Source organism: Copadichromis virginalis, linkage group LG23 (genome assembly GCF_057382275.1).
Source record: "Copadichromis virginalis isolate Kocher_CV1m ecotype Utaka linkage group LG23, C_Virginalis_male_GT1.1, whole genome shotgun sequence".
In the NCBI taxonomy this organism is placed as follows: Eukaryota; Metazoa; Chordata; class Actinopteri; order Cichliformes; family Cichlidae; genus Copadichromis; species Copadichromis virginalis.
The window spans coordinates 50,969,628-50,986,909 of NC_140639.1; the positions used below are offsets into that span (position 1 = coordinate 50,969,628).

The window sequence follows — 17,282 nt, forward strand, 5'->3', positions numbered from 1 at the left end:
ATTTGTGAATGTGGAGATGTTATATTGGTTTCACTGGTAAAAATAAATAATTGAAATGGGTATATATTTGTTTTTTGATAAGTTGCCTAATAATTATGCACAGTAATAGTCACCTGCACACACAGATATCCCCCTAAAATAGCTCAAACTAAAAACTACCAAAAACATTCAGCTTTGATATTAATGAGTTTTTTGGGTTCATTGAGAACATGGTTGTTGTTCAATAATAAAATTATTCCTCAAAAATACAACTTGCCTAATAATTCTGCACTCTGTAGTGTATAGTATTTTTTTTGTTTCCCAAGAGACGTTTTACTGTATTTGGAATTCGGGGGTGACTACTTATGTAAACATGCCTGGTCCATGACTGGTACAGGCGTAACTGGGACATAATAATGCCCCACTGTACCACTGATCAGTGGGCCTTGATCAGTGGTTGTTGATCACTGATCGGCAGAAGCAACAACTTCACAGCAGATGGCGATGAAGGCAAAGGAAGTTCCGCTCTCTTGTCTCAAGGGTTACCGCAGCTTCACGCGGGATACCCTTCCTGGCGAATATGAGATATAAATAAAAATCAGAATTAGAAGAGACTCTTGTGCATGTATAGTACACAATCTACAATTTACGGGTTACTGTTGTATTAAAAATCCAACTCTATTGGCTTTAGTAAGCGACATGCTAGAGATCAAGGCTAAAACTACTTTTCCCAGAAGTCAGAGCGAAAGAAAGAAGGCGCTGCATCTCAAAAGGAACGCACAAGGTATGCCTTGTTCCTCTTCGTATTTACCAGGATTAGAGATATGTAAACTCCGCTTCATTAATGCAAAGTCTGTCTGATGGTGTGACACCAGATAGGTCAGCTAATAGCTTCAAACACTGTCATTTATTAGTGGCAGTGAAGGCGTCACGACGGCACTGTTTTTATGCCCATGTGCTATTAGCCAGTTGGCTAGCAGCCTCAGTTCGGGGTGATTGAGCTACAAACTGAAGTCGGCACGTCTCGGTCGTTGTTCCAGCAGCACAAACAAATCTCCTAAATACAGCCAGGTTTGGCAGCTAACGTAGGAATAAGTCGAGCTAATGTGAAACACTGACATGCTAACACACTTTGCTTCCCTGTGAAGTAGTTGTGTAACTTGTTGTTCCCTAAAATTTGGAAATGAGGCTGAAGTTCAGTCAGGAGAAAGCCAGATCACTCCTGGAGTTGTGCTGATGTATCACGCTAAAATAAATAAAGAGGTAAGAAAATTGTTTGGTAAATTTTGCCCAAAGTTTAGCAACATTAGCATATAAATGCACAATATTTGCGAGTTTTTTAGTAAGTCAGTAAACAAGATTAGGCTACCAGTCTAATTGAAGAAAAAAAAAAACTCAGATTATTTTCTTAAACTCATTTTTTCCACTTCGGTGAAGGAGCTGCCATTAAAAAGTCATGCTTCAAGTTACAACAACACATACTGGGGAAACGTTACATAGGTGAATACGGTTTTCCACGTCTCTGCGCATGCTCCGTTTAACCTCCGCCTAACCTGCCATGTGTCTGAATGTTTCTGCCGCTCATTTATATGGAGTAGGTAGCAACAGTAGCACCAGGTTACAACCAGCAAGATCCACGGTTTCCCTCGGAGTTACTCGAGTTCAGGAGCTTCTCCTTCTCAGTGAGCCTCACCTGGCGATTCTTCGAAAGAGCAACAGGGTTTGCAGCAGCACCAGACACACTTATCAACTAGAAACAGCATGCTTTTCTCATCTATCTATCTGTCTGTCTAGCTACAGCCCTCCACTGAATAAGTGGAAGATATTTAGTGCATTAATTATAAAAAGCTTCACCAGTTGTGGTTATTTTTTTATCCCAATGTGATTGCTTATATAGAGCTTTTATATATAAAGCTTTTAATACTAGGCTGCAGTCAAACGAGGCCTTTTGTCTTAATATAACAAGGAGGCAGTTTCTGCCAGATAGCTAGCTGAGCCTGGATACTACTTCTAGTAGTGCACAGCTACATATAACAGTGCAGATACAGCCATGTAGGGGCATGCAGGGTAATATCTACGCCAGTTAGAACAAGCACTGCGGCAACACCTTGGAATATAAGGGAGCATCTTAAATTACCCATAGTGGTATCTGTGGCTGGATTATTAGTAGTGTGTTGAGGCCATGGCTTAGGTACGACATAACCATATAAACCAGGTGTGTAAAAGATAAGGCTTGGGGCCCAAAATCGGACAGCAAAGACTCCAGTCTGGCCAGCTGGATGTCTTTGGAAAATATAAAAAAGGGTGTACATTTTGGACTTTCACCTGTATTTTCATTAATTTTACAGTTTTGCCTACTGATTGTACCTGATAGAAGCTATAGTTTCTGCTTGCCTACTCAGATGTGACACTGACACAGACTAAGAACTATAGTAGATTGTTTTTGTGGTAAGATGCCTCGTAAACACAGTGTATGGTTATCGCAAAGCACATGAATGAAAAACTTAAGTAGAAAATACAAAAATTAATTATAACTTGGATTTAAACATCGTGGAACAACTGCTTGTTTTCTTTTTTGTTTTTTAAAAAAAGGCTTTCATGCCCCTCAGGCGTGCAAAAGTTGCACTGCCGTCACTGTTTTGGAAGGTGCAGCAGACCAGCATTGATAAGAGTTATTGATAAGTATGGAGACACACAGGTCAGGTGGATTGCAGTTCTAGGAAGTGTTTTTCAATATCTTCCAATATTCATGGAAACGCACAGAAACATTTGGTTTACTGCAACACGTGAAGAAAACTGTCAAATCGGGGGTGGCAGCGCTTTGCATGAAAATCTTGTTTGTCACACAGATTAATAGTAAGAGTTAAAGCTAAGACCTGCTGTGTCAGAACAGACTGCGCAGCTCACATGATTGATTTTGTTTTTCAGGTGAACAATGACATTGGACTGAGCGGCTGGAAAGCTTTCTGTCTGACAATGTCAGAGAGAGGAATGGAGCAAAGGTCAACATTTTCTCTTACTCGCCAGCAGCAGCATGTAGCTTTTTAACCAGCTCGTCGGATGGTTCGTTCTCTCCAGTTCAGCCCTCTCTGACACAGAGAGGCAGAGGACTTGAGTTTGTTTTCTTCATAAATTCCAGGTGGAAAGTCGGCAGCTTTTCTTATCGAAAAGAATCCTCGCATGCTGATTCGATAGCGTGAGGGGGGGAAGAAAAAGTTACACGCCTGTGCAATGGTAGCAGAGGACACAGCAGGAAGTGGGGACAGATCAGATGGGGAGAAAGAGATGGATCAGAAAGCATCTGAAGACGCCGAGCGGCAGGAAGACGGGGATGTAGCGATGGCCGCCACTGCCGCAGAGTCTCCCTCTGGAGAGGATGAAGCCAGAGATCCCAGAAAGTGGAAGTGGTCTGTGATTTTCTTGTGTTTCTACGGGTTTATGTCATCCATAAAACCCGGGGAGCCCTTCATCACGCCATATCTGCTGAGCCCTGAGAAGAACTTCACCAGAGAGCAGGTGAGTGATGCACATTTCTCTGCGCAATTTGATGAAAGTTTGTGTTGACTGGTAACCTTCCCATTAGGGCTGGGCCTAGAGCTGGGCGATATAAGATTTTTTCATATCACGATATGTTTTTTTCATTTCAGGCGATAACGATATCTATCACGATATAAGCCAAATAACTATATTTGTAAGATTTAAATGTGCCGTTGCTCACAAGTAAAATGTGAAATAATCAGCAGCTTGTTTTTATTTAAATATTTATTTCCCATAATAAGTTCAACAGGGTAGATGTACTTAAGGAACATGAGACTTTTTCAGATAAATAAAGGCAAATATTGCAAACTACACAAAAGGCAGCCGCTAAAGCGTTTAAGTTTCAAAATAGAACAAACAAAACAGACTAAATTGTCAATTCCACTTAGAAACAAAATATTAATTCTAAAAATAAATCTTAGTTTGTTTTACAGAAGAACAGACAAAACTGACTAACTTTTGTCAATATCAAATAAACTGAGAACTAAAAGGAAATTCTCAATCTCTCCTTGTTGTATAGCTGAGCTTTTCAAACAGTTTTAACAGTTACTTTAGTCTGACAAAAGCCGAATGACGAATTAGCGCTTCCAGTCAGAGACTGAGGCTACGTCCACACGTACACGGGTATTTTTGAAAACGGAGATTTTCCATTTTCGTTTTAAAAAATAATCCCGTCCACACATAAAGGCAGAAATGAAGGAAAACGCTGCTATGAACATGCCAAAGCAGCAGGTGGCGCTAGATTCCTAACCGTGCAGAAATGTTGGCCAATCAGAAGTCTAGAAGCCTCGGTGGGAAAAAGTAAACAAAGCTGGGGCATAGAAGCAGAACAGAGTCGTATGTGTGGAGGGACAGTAACTGTGTGTATATGTAAGCATTTAAACACTGCAGAGAGTAGAATTAACAGTAACAGTATTGTAGAAATTCATTTCACTGAAACAATAACGTGGCGCACAGTGTGACGTCAAAAAATGCGCACACCTTTTGACGCTGCGTTTTCTCCGTTTTTCTAGTCCACACGTAAATGCAAAAACGGAGTTTTCAAAAATCTTCGTTTTCAGTGACCAAAAACGCCGTTTACGTGTGGACGAAAGGTGCAAACGCATAGAAAAATCTGCGTTTTCAAAAATACCCGGGTACGTGTGGACGTAGCGCATGCACCAGTTTATTGTATTTCCAGACTTGCTTTCAGCACAATTTACAGTGCACGCTACTCTGTTTTTTGTCAGACTTGAAATAGCCGAAATACCTTCACACTACGGAACTTCTATGGCTCTTCCGTTCGACAGTCTCTCCGGCGTTGGAACCATCATCTGTTTTCCCTTCGGTCACGCTCGGTTGATTTTTCTAGTCGGCACACTCATTTCCTCCATTACCCCGGCGGTACGGTGGCTGGCTGCTTCCCAAACAAATACACATGTGCGGCTTGGCACTTGTGCTGTACGTAACAAGTCACGTGACGTGACGCTGCAGCTGTGATTGGTTCGGCTCTGCGCTACTTAATTTGGATTGGCTGTTCTTTTTTTTTTTGCTTTTTTTTTTTAAGAGGACAAGAGCGGTGAGGTCTATCGCGATAGTTTAATTTTTCTATCGAGAAAAAGTTATATCGCGATACATATCGTTATCGTTCTATTGCCCAGCTCTAGCTGGGCCATATCCTATTGTTCACGGTAATACCGGTATAATGTTAGGCAATGATAAGAAAATGAAATATTGTGATAAAATATGGGTAAAATGCGCGCGCAGTGCCTTTGTTTTCATACGCGCATAGCGGAAAAAGCACGGCGGCAGCAGAGAATGAGAAGGGCGAAAGTGGATCGTTGGATGAACCAGATGAACCAGAATTGGTTTGTAAAAATGCTGCAACTTCAGTGGTGTGGAACTGGTTTAGCTTTCGTCCGTCAGATACACAACAAAGCACATTATTTGGTAGAGCATGCTAGCGGGCCGTCGTTATTACCGAACCGATTTTATGTGCACGGCGCTCGAAAATCTGTCAAAAAATGGTTCAGTACGACTTTGCTAAGCTAAGAAGCCGCTTGGCTTGATGGATTGTCGGAGCATTACGGCTATCGTAGTCAGGAGCCTCGTGCAATAATACGTACTGTGCTTCAACATAATGTTACCGTGTTGTGTGTGGATAACCTCTTTTTAAGTTTTGTGGATGTTATACATGGTTATGCTGAGGATATGTCGGCCAGTTTCCACTGGAAATGCCTTTTGGTTAAACTGTCAGACAGGAATTTGCATTTGCACTGTTAAATTTGTATATAACTTTAATGCACATAAAAAAACAGCTGCTTGTTTAAGTGAAAATACATTAATGGTTTTTTTTTGCACTAATAAAGTTGTGGAGTTGTACAATATTTTGCCTCACGTCAGTTATATCGTCAGTTATATCGTCAGTTATATCGTTATTGCAAATTTTCTAATGTATATTGTGATAAATATTTTTGGCCATATTGCCCTGCCCTACTCCTCATCAACATTACGAGAGACAAGACCTTCCAGTTACAGTCCTGCTTACAGGAGTTTTGCAGAGTTGAAAGTCACGAGCAGTCCAAAAAGTTAACCTCTGAGACTCTAACAAGCTCTGCAGTTAAGCATGTATTGCACAATAGAATTAATGAGTTCCCTGTGGGGAGTTTACTGATCCATCTTACTGTGGTCAAAGTTCACATTCCTTCAGAGTGGGTCAGTGTAACTGCATATGTGGAGTTAGACTTGTTTGTAGAGTGGGATCACTGGAAAGTGATCACTGTTCTTGTTTTCCTATTGGCCTGGCCATAAGCACGAGGTGAGCTGCCAATGTGTCGACAGCTTGTGGAAAAACACTTCCAAAGACCAGAATAGCAGGTTTACAGCAGAGCTGAACTCCATGTAGAAATATCTGTTTACCTGTGAGGTTATTTAAGAGCTTTAGTCCATCGATTTTCCTGTTTTTGGGATTCCAGGGAACAAGCAGTTTATCTGTCATCAGTCCCAGTGAAGCTGGCATTTGTGAAACAAACATCAGTGCCAGACAGATGTCGATGCTTTAACCAGTTCCACTGTCATGAAGTCAGCTGTGATAGAAGTCAGTTAAACAGAAGGTGATTGGGGTGAATCTAGGGCTGGGCGATATGGCCTAAAATCCATATCGCGATATAATTTGAAGCACGTGCGGTAACGATATATATCGCGATATATTCTTTTCTTCTCTATAACGTGTTTTCCACACTATAAGGCACACTTAAAATCCTTTAATTTTCCCAAAAATCGAGAGTGTGCCTTATGTATGAATCCTGGTTGTGCTTACTGACCTCGAACCGATTTTGGTGTGCAGAAATCTGTTAAAAATGTTTTAGTACAACTTTGGTAAGCCACTGCTCGATGGATGAAGAAACACAAAAGGTTTCTTTATTTTTTTCACATGACTGCACAAAGTCATGTGAAATTTCTCTTTTTCACCCCCACTGAAGCCACAGCTGTTATTCATCAGTAAAAAAAACCCTCCCCTTTATCTTGTACACTGTTACGACTGTTACTGTGACCATAACAGTGTGCATAGTTAAGATAGTAGGCTGGTATTTGCAAAATACTAAAGTGATGCAGAATTGTGTTTTGCATCGAAGCTCTTCAGCAACTACTCCGGCAAAAATGCAGAACATTTGCTTGATGAGGATGGTCAGGGGATTTTGAGTTATTGGTTGGCCAAAACAAGCAATATTTGCATTTGCATTCATGATCTTTGTCATATTTTAATTGTATGTTAGTTGTATCCTTACAGATGTGAAGAAGAATGCCAGCAATGTTGGTTTTTATTTACAGCTTCGTTGAACTTTCTTTAACCTTCTTTTAAAAGTAAATAAACTGTATATTTGAAGAAAATAAGTTGGCACTATTTAGGGTAGAAAGTGCACTGTCAGAAAGGTTCGTGTGAGACTCAAGCTTGATTTTGTTTGTTTTTTTCCCCCCACACCTTATTTGATTGATTTATTTCCAGGTGACCAATGAGATCACTCCAGTGCTGACGTATTCCTACATGGCTGTGCTGGTACCAGCCTTCCTGCTAACGGATCTTCTGCGTTATAAGCCGGTCCTGATTATTCAGGGCGTCAGTCAGGTGATCATCTGGATCATCCTGCTGCTTGGCGGTACGCTGCTTCAGATGCAGTTCATGGAGTTCTTCTACGGCATCACCATGGCCTGCCGTGTCGCCTACTCCTCCTACATCTTCTCCCTGGTCAACCCGGTCCTCTACCAGCGCGTGGCAGGCTACTCGCGCTCCTCAGTCCTCTTGGGGGTTTTCACCAGCTCTATCCTGGGCCAGCTGTGCATGTCCTTGGGAAACATCACCTTCTACACCCTCAACAGTATCTCTCTGGGGTTTGTCAGCTTTGGTTTGCTGCTCTCACTGTGCCTGCCCTGGCCTAAACGCTCCTTGTTTTTCAACCGGACGAATCAGGAGGAAAAGGAACTGGTAGAAGTAGCCACCAAATCTGAACTGGACAAAATGAACCCAAAAGATGGAGGGCCATCCTTTGCTGCCCCTCCATGTCCTGCGTCAACCTGGAAGGATTCTGTGTTTATGCAGATGCTTCTGGAGGTTAGAAATGTGCTGAAGAGGCCAAACCTGAGGCTCTGGTCCCTGTGGTGGGTGTTCAACTCCACAGGGTATTACCTGGTGCTCTTCTACGTCCACATCCTGTGGAACAAAGTCTACCCTGCCACTGAGAACAAGAACGTTTACAATGGGGGAGTGGAAGCAGCTTCTACATTGCTCAGTGAGACATTTCCAGACATTTTAAAAAATAGCTTTACACAAATAGTGTTATTGAAATTTAATTTGTTTTGTATCCAGCTCGGTGTTGCTGCAGCTTGCTACATTTAGATACAAAAAATGTAACAACTCGTGCAAAGTATAAACTAAATCTCAGCCATTGTCTAATTTAAAGGCTGGCAGGATGTATTTAGCTTTGCAGTGATAGCATCAAACAACTACTTAATGTAGGACACAATCTGCAGGACTTTTATTTTTTAGGAAGAAAAATCTATGCTAATGACTCTGATAGACCCCCATCTTCACGAGAGACTCGGATCGAAGCAAAAGTGTGATAGGAGATAATTGGGTGTCTTTTTTCCAGGAACCAATTTGAGAGGGTCAGGAAGCGCTGAAGAATGATGATATGTGTTGTTATTTAAGACTAAAGTAAGGACTTGTCCACACATATACAAAAGTAGCTTTTGGAGTTTTAGGCTTTTATTCAAAGCAAATTCACTTTCAGATAGCTGAAAAAGGATGGTTTGGGTCCAGGCTAGATATAAAAGATTGACATAGCCAATGTAATGACACCCAGGCTGGTGTTTTTGCTCACCACATCTAGTGTTTTTTGTAATCAGAGGGTCTAGCTGGGGAGTAGCTCACTAGCTTTGTTAGAAAGATGGTCACATCCTCAAACTTAATTACACTTGTGTATTGAGTCTGTTATGTTCTCTGTGCAAGTGGCCAGTGTTGTTACCAGCATACTGATGTGTGGGGTTCTTGGGTTGCTGTAGTTGGTGAAGTTTCTGTCTTTGAGTCGATCCCAAATGGAGGCAGCAGTAGCATCAGGGAATACTCAAAAGGAAACAATGGTACTGAATGGGCCAATCAATGTGACTGTGCCGTTACTAGGGCTGGGTATCGTCACTGATTTCTAGAATCAATTCGATTCCGATTCACAAGGTCCCGAATCGATTTGATCCACTATTCGATTTGAATCAGGGAAATTTTGCCTCAGTCAGAAATATTCTAATTCTGATCACGTATCAGTACATTTCCATATTTTTATATCTGTAAAAAGCAAGCTGACACTTGCGAGACTTTATCAAAGGTGTGAGCATCACAGCTGATGCCTTTGTGTCAAAGTAATTGAGGATAAAACAGAAAAACATGAAGGTGGTTTTCCTGGCCTGGGATTTTATGAAAATATTCTGCACTAGATCAAAAACGAAAGAAAACCGTTAATCAACATATGAACATTACATGATGCTGCTGAAGTGAAGCAGCATCATGTAGCCCCCCCAGTCATTACTAGGGCTGGGGCACATTATACCGTTCACGTCATAATGTCAGGCAATGATAAGAAAATGAAATATCGCAATAGAATCTGGGTAAAACGTGCATGCGCAATGCCTTTGTTTTCATACGCACATGGCAGAAAAAGCATGGCGGCGACAGAGAACGAGAAGGGCAAAAGCGGATCATTGAATGAAACCGATGAACCAGAATTGTTTTTTAAAAACGTGCTACTTCAGTGATGTGCAACTGGTTTCGTTTTTGTCCGTCAGATAGACACCAAAGCACTTTTTTTTGTAGAATATGCAAGCGGGCCGTCCTTACTACCGTATTTTTTGGACTATATAAGACAACCAAAAATGTGATGTCCACATATGTGGACGCCAGGTCCGAGGAGGTTAATGCACATAAAAAACAGCTGCTTGTTTAAGTGAAAATAAATTGATGGGTTTTTTGCACTAATAATGTTGTGGAGTATTTTGTCTCGCATCAGTTATATCGTTATCCCAAATTTTAAAATATATATCGTGATAAATATTTTTGGCCGTATTGCCCTGTCCTAGAATTACATTTCTGGGGTGATGCATCAGTCCTCCCCCAGAGCCATGTTCTGTTGGAAGGTTTTTCTCCTGTTAAAAGGGAGTTTTTCATCCGCAACACCTTAAAGGCCGGTCCGTGAAAATATTGTCGGGCATGAACCGGTCCGTGGCGCGAAAAAGGTTGGGGATCGCTGATATAAAGTGCCCTGAGGTGACTGTTGTTGGGATTTGGTGCTAATATAATAAATACAGTTGAATTGAGCTGTAACCACTTGAAAGCATGCTCTAAAGTTGGGTTTTTAAATATGGGAGTCTGTGGGGACAAACCTCAAGTTTTAAGACCATTAGAGGATCTGTAGTTCTTGGAAATTAGAAGGGTGACAATGAGCATTTGACTTAGGATATCATCTATCAGTGCTTTTGATTGGGTCATATTGTTGGTTGAAAATACTTGACAGTATTGAGTATTATTATTATTATTATTATTACAGGGAAACACAGATTCAAGTCTGCTTTCTTTTGAATCTTTTTTTTGGGCAAAATCAGATGAAATGAACTGTTGGATTTCTACCTATGATTCTGATGATTAGCTTTTTGAAATGATCTTTTAAATAATGTTTGTAAAAAAGGTATAGGCTCAAAATGGTTTTCTAAAAGTGTAGTCCTGAAACTGACGTGTGTGTTAACATAAACAGAAGAGCAACTGCTCAGCTGTTTGGGAGAAGCTTAATAATTGATTGGCCAGCCCTACTCTGTAAGGGATCACGTCAGCTTTAGACGGCAATAATTGCACTTTAAACAGTTGTAAAGATTAAAGGTAGCAGCTTCGATAATCTGGATGTCATGTGTAAGTAATGAGGTTTGATGACAAACGTCTGATAATTGAACAGTGATTAGGAGACTTCTGTGCTGCTGCTGATATTTTTATGACAAGAACAGACTAACTTATGTCCAATATGAATAACTTTCATTTTATTGGTGACAGTAGTGCTTAGCCGACTGCTTACTCAGTCCCTCTCTACAGATTACTTGCTCTGTGCTTTAACTTAATCAGTTTAAAGACTATAACCTGTTTATTTTTCTGTAGGTGCTATAGCGTCCTTTACAGCAGGCTTTGTCAAAATTCGGTGGAACATCTGGTCAGAGCTGGTCATTGGTATCATCACAGCGGTGCAGGCCGGTCTGCTGCTTCTTATGAGAACCACAGACGACATCTGGGTCTGCTATGTTTGTTATGTACTCTTCCGAAGCTTCTACCAGTTTCTGGTGCCTATTGCCACGTAAGTGCCAAAAACAATGTATTATTTAAGATGCATCTGCTTACGATGATCTTAGTTGTAACTATGCTGGATTAAAGTTAAGTGCTATAGGAATGTGGCCAAAACTGTGGTGCTTATTATTGGAAGATTTAGGCCAGAAATATTTGGGGGGAAAAGGATCAGAAGCTAAACCACAGCTGCCAATATCAACTGCCACGAGAAACTTCACTCTGAAACGACTTTTTTCTTCTTCTTTTTTTCAGTCTTTGCTCAAGCAGAATGAAGGATAACGATCTATTATAATGACATAAGCTGACATGTTTTGTGCTGTTGATCGTACAGAATAGGTCCTCTGGTGTACATTTTTTGTTGATGATTTATACCAAGTGATAACAGCATAATAATGAAGAAAATAAATGTAGCCCTCAGCTAAACTCATAATGAAAACGTTAATGAGATAACACAGCGTTCGATCTGATAAGCCTCAGTACGTTGTGTCTGTCTACACTAGTATTTTATTGCTTTAACTTCATGTAATTTCAAATAACCTAAATACATCTACAGCGAGTAAGAACATACAGCGTATCATACATTTATACAAGACAGTTGCTCATGCTGGATGTTATTGTCTTGCCAGTTTCCAGATTGCATCGTCACTCACCAAGGAGCTCTGCGCTCTTGTGTTTGGTATCAACACCTTCTTGGGGACAGTGCTGAAGACCATTATCAGCCTGATCTTTACTGATAAGAGGGGCCTGGCCTTGGACGTGCACTCTCAGGTAAAACAGTCAAACAGCAGGGATGTTTCACACCAGTTGGATTTGAGAGTCCACATGCAGTAGTATAACTGGAGTTACAGTTGTCAGAAGTTTCATGCTAATGGTGAATGTATGTAAAGTCCTGATAATTTTGGTCTGTTAATATTTTTTTTAACTTAATGACTTGAAAAAAACAAGAATTGGGTGCACACGTTGGAATTTATTTTAAATTTTTTCTAATCCACAAAGGATGAAAAGTGTACGTACAGATTTCAGAAATATACATACACCCCCAATAATATTAGATTAAGTTTTAAATGTCTCTCAGTAAGTTGCACCTTGACCAGAGGTAGCTTTCAGTAAGCTGATCGCTCTTCTTGGCAGACTTGATATAGTTCAGTTAAAGTAGTTGGTTTCCTGGAATGGGCGCAGCTTTTAAGTATAGTCCACAGATTTCTTTTCAGTAAGGTCGAGGTCGGGGCTTTGGGATCGTCATTCCAGGAGCTTAATGTTAGGCTGCTTTATCCATTCCAAAACCAGTTTTAATGTGTTTGGGATCATTGTTCTGGTAGAACACCCAACACTGACCAAGTTTCAACCACCTAGCTGTTGATCTGAGGTGAAGTTGAAGAGTTTGGAAGTAGTCCTTCATTATTCCATCCAATTTGTGCAATGTTCCAGTGCCACCGACAGCAAAACAGCCCCAGAGCATAATGCTACCACTACCATGCTTGACAGCTCATACACTGCTCTTAGGTTTTGAAGCCTCGCCTTTACTCCTCCAAACATACCTCTTGCCATTGTGGTCAAAGACCTTTGCAAAGTGGTGAAAAATTAGAATAATTCGTGGTTACATGCAGTTGGAATCTGCAGTTGTTTAGAAATGACTCCAAGAGACCTCCCCAAATTGTGTAACTTGACAATTCTCCCAAGTTGTTTACTGAGTTCATTGTCAAACAAATGCTGCTTATGCTGCATAGATAAACTCCCAGTTATAGTAAATCATGATCATTAATGAGAAGTTGGTAGGTAGCCATGTGAAATTAAGACATTGTAGAAACTTCAACACTTTATTAAAATATTCAAGTGAGGGTATGTCTATATCTGAGTCCGTATGTATAATTTCGACCCTCTGTGGGTTAGAGAAAGTCTAACATAAATTCAAACGTGTTTTCTGAAGATGTATGCTGCACAATCACTCCACCCTGGAAAAGGTTCAATGAAAAGCTCAAAATTATCATGACATTCATGCTCATGATGAGTTTTTGTAAACTTCTTACCACAACTGTATCCCTAATGTGGTCTATTGGTGTAGTTTTATGTTGTGCATCAGGGCTGTCAAACTCAAATACACAGTGGGCCAAAATTCAAAACTGGATCAAAGTCGCGGGCTAACGTTAATATTCATTGAAAAAATCTTCCTCCAAATATAACAAGGAATCTTTTCTTATGGACTCAAACAGTATGGAACAAGCAAAGCGTAATACTAAACAATATATTTAACTTATATAAATGTATATATAACTTAATATTGCACACATGCAAAATCAAAGTTCCAATTAAATAACACATCAGTGGAATTCATTTCTTAAATAAAAACTGTATTTGCAGCCTTCTGAATTAAATGTTATCATTCATCATATTTTCATCATATTCTCCCACCTGCTCCTGTTTTTATTCTTTTAGCCATTTTGGGATCGGTAGCATGGCAGTATTTGCATGGTTGCTATGACTATTGTCAACAGAGGAGAGGGAGCTAATAAGTCCTGTTGTGACTGATGCACCAAAACACCAACAGAGCATTCTGGGAATTGTAGTATTAGCAGTACATGACCTGTGTAATCGCAGCAGGCCAGCTCTAATAGTTTTGTATGGCTTCACGGGCCAAATGCAATTAGGCTGCGGGCCAGAGTTTGACAGCTGTGTTGTACGTTAAAACATCTGGACAGCTCCCTCAGTTGTATGTGGAAGAACCATACACATCCATGGGTGTAACCCACATGCTCAACTCTGCTGCTCAACCCACAGTGTAATCAACCAAGCAAAGATTTCCTTGCTTTTGGGGAAACTTGTTAGGAGACTCGTTTCTGCTCCCTCCTGACAGCTGTCAGTGGCCATATTTCCAAACCATTATTTTGCCATTTAACAGGTTCTTTACTTCATTATCGTATTCAAATGAGAATAGTGTTGTTGTTTTTTTGCCAGTTTAGTGGAAATTGGATTAAAATTTTGTTTGGGCTGGGATCTCATGAGGTGCAGGATAAAAAGCCTCATCCATTGCACATCTCTCTTACAGTTTCTGGTGTACTTCTTTTACTTCACTCTTCTTACTGTCGTCTACTTTGCCTGCGCTGCTGTGGTCATCTGCCGTCACTACCGAAACGAGCGGAGGGGAGGAGTAACCAGGGACCAGCCCACGCCCACGGAGCTCAGCCCTGTGGTGACAAACAAGGAGCTAGAAACTTTGTCTAATGGCAAAAGTGCCTAACCCTAAACACAAGAGGAGAAACGTGTAGTTCCATAACATTGTTAGACCAGTTTTACTAATAAGCTCGTGAGAGTCACTGAGATCAGTGTTTTAGCCCCTTCATACACTCAGGTGGGTTCAGTGATGCCTCTGAGCCTTAATCAGAAGTGCCTCATGTGCAGCGACTCCAAGAGTGCAGCAGCTTGTGTCTGAGGAGAGATTTTCTAGAGTAATTTGCTTTTAAAAAAGTCACTTTGGTGTTTTTAGACATTGCTAAAGCAGCCTGGGACCTTTAATATCACAACCAAGATTTCTTAGAAAACACGAAACAACCTTGTGACATGCTGGAGTGATTCTTTTCTATAGTCAAGGCTCACGAGACACGACCACACTTGTTTTTAACAAAACACTCCTATTGTACTTTGTTACAATTACTGTGTTAGTGGCATTTTTAAAGAACATGTGAGTATGAATGCACCTTAGTTATTGATGATGATTATCACAGTCTGACATCAGTGTTATGGGATCGGTAAGATCTTCACTGCCGATCATTTCAAGCAGCACACTGCAGATTTTGTGCAGTGTACTCTGCTCAATGCAATGTCGTCTGGTGTCTGTTTGTATAGCAGGAGCAGCACCACAGACGATTGCAATAATCTTCATTTGATACAATCATTTCTTTTTTCTTTTTTTAGGACTAATTAACATTTATACACATCTTTACAGAAAATTAAAACCTGTTCTCAATTTCAGTACCTCAGTCAACTGGAGCTGCTCGTGGGTTTGTCGATAAGTTCAGTAAACAACAAACCAAGTAAAATTTGTAAAACTTGATTTTATTTATTTTTGGTCAATGAATGGCTGTTTTTCTTTCTTTGCTTGTGTTTAACATTTAAACATGCTGGGTCAGTGCTGTAGAGCAGTGGCTCTCAAAGCTGGGTCTGTGATTCTTTGGAAAAGCAACATGTCAAGCTTTTTACTTCCACACTTAGTAACTTTGGCTCAATAGAAGAGCGTGTTACATATCAGAAGATTTAAACATTAATAGGAAACTTAATGAGGGGATTCCTTTGAAAGGCTCTCCCCTCTAAATGGCCACTGACCCCAGAGAATTTCAGAGCCCCTGCTCCGGAGAACACTAGAGGCAACAGGAAGTGCAGCGGAAATGTTAAGTAGGTTTTAAAATGACTTTGCTTGATCACTTAAACAGAAGATTGAGTTATTTCTTACAGCAGATGCAATGGTAGTTTGTGTTTACTGCATTGAGTATTCAGTGGGATGATACATTTACTGTATAGATTTGTTCTCTAGCTTCAGTTCAGTGTTAAGTGCATTTTCACTTGTGTTGTAAAATCAGGAGTATCTGCACTGCCATTGTGTCGTTTTAGTGTTTGAAGGCAGAATTTTGTGATTGACATCATTGCTGAAAAATGACTATGAACATGTCTGAGTGCTGTAACAAGGAAATGAGATGTTTGTTTTTTATTCACAAATAAATTACTGAGTGGATAAAAACATGCTGCCTCTGTCTTTTTTTGAGTGCAGTAAACCACATTTACAATTTGACACCATGTGATAGAGCTTTAGTGTCTTTAGTGTTTAGTGTTTTTTTAAAACCTCTTGTTTTATTGTCACAACAATCGCTTGCTCGGATCAGCTGGGGGTAAGTTTGGGCTTTCAAAGCTGTTGCCAACAAGCAAGATGCAGCATTTCCTCTGCTGGACAAACTTTACAACGTCAACACTGACTATGATTGAAAGGCATTTCTCCTCTTTCTACTTTAAAAACGTTCATTCATCTGACATTGTAAATGCTGATACCGATATCATTAAATACAATAGCCAATATATCAGTCTGACTCTAATTTATAACTTTTTGGAGCTAAGATTCGGTTGAGACCGAGCCACTCGGTGGGCAGGAAAGTTGATGGGAAAGCCGAGGGATGCATTTATCAAACGGGGCATTATCTCTGTGACACTATCCTCCTGTGTACGTCTGCAGCAAAAATATAAAATGTAGATGTAACTCAAAAAAATCTCTGTACTGATATGAGTTGATATTTTGTTGATTTTAGGCATTTAAATAGCCGATATTCTTGTAACCAAATTTGCAGATATGAATACAGTCGAGTGTTCAGTTTTAGTTGCTTCTAGTTACACTGTGTTAAATGACCAGATATACAGATGTTTGCTCAGCTGCAGTTGCTGCTCACAGTGTGATCACACAGAGCTCTTTGATTCTTATTTATTTTTTGTACATTTCTTAGCAGGAGGCCACTTATTAACTGGACTGTTTGTACAGCTGGTGTGATGATCCTCCCGTGTGATGAATGTTTAGCCTGAGAATCTGCACATCACCTGGTTTCTGCTTCTCTAAAAGTACAAAATAAATTCTGAAATAAATAATGTTGAAAAGTACACACTGAATCCCCCTTTTTCAAGTGATTATAACACAGTGGATTGTTACTGTAATATGAGTAAACAGGCCCAGATTCACATTTTTTGTGTTACCTTTATACTAAATTCATTGTCATTGTAGAGGCTAAGCCTACGCTTGAAGCCACTGAGGTGGTCGTTAACGGGGGTGACGCGATGTCACTGGTATGCATGAATTAAGTTCACAGTCCAATAACTCCAGCAGTATGTATCTTGTCCTTTTTGGTCTTTATTCCGTATCGACTTAGCATAACAGCGCAACGGTCAC

At 40.3% G+C, this 17,282-nt stretch overlaps 1 protein-coding gene across 2 annotated transcripts; it reads left to right on the forward strand.

The window, feature by feature from the left end:
* The first annotated feature begins 538 nt into the window (after window positions 1-538).
* Window positions 539-16,096, forward strand: slc19a1 (solute carrier family 19 member 1). 2 transcript variants are annotated; one of them, XM_085448151.1, is made up of 7 exons: window positions 539-763; window positions 1,578-1,699; window positions 2,908-3,495; window positions 7,502-8,282; window positions 11,183-11,375; window positions 11,992-12,133; window positions 14,409-16,096. In XM_085448151.1, the coding sequence occupies exons 3-7, from the start codon at window positions 3,211-3,213 to the stop codon at window positions 14,598-14,600; spliced, it is 1,593 nt and encodes a 530-aa protein (XP_085304277.1). In that variant the 5' UTR covers window positions 539-763; window positions 1,578-1,699; window positions 2,908-3,210; the 3' UTR covers window positions 14,601-16,096. The 2 variants fall into 2 exon arrangements, with proteins under 2 accessions (XP_085304277.1, XP_085304276.1); XM_085448150.1 differs by lacking the exon at window positions 1,578-1,699.
* Window positions 16,097-17,282: the final 1,186 nt, after the last annotated feature.

Excerpts from the sequence above, each read along its gene's own strand:
- slc19a1 (XM_085448151.1), top strand. The coding sequence starts at position 3,211 with ATGGTAGCAGAGGACACAGCAGGAAGTGGGGACAGATCAGATGGGGAG. Across the intron at positions 3,496-7,501 it reads AGAACTTCACCAGAGAGCAG|GTGACCAATGAGATCACTCC; the intron begins GTGAGTGATGCA and ends ATTTATTTCCAG. Across the intron at positions 8,283-11,182 it reads AGCAGCTTCTACATTGCTCA|GTGCTATAGCGTCCTTTACA; the intron begins GTGAGACATTTC and ends ATTTTTCTGTAG.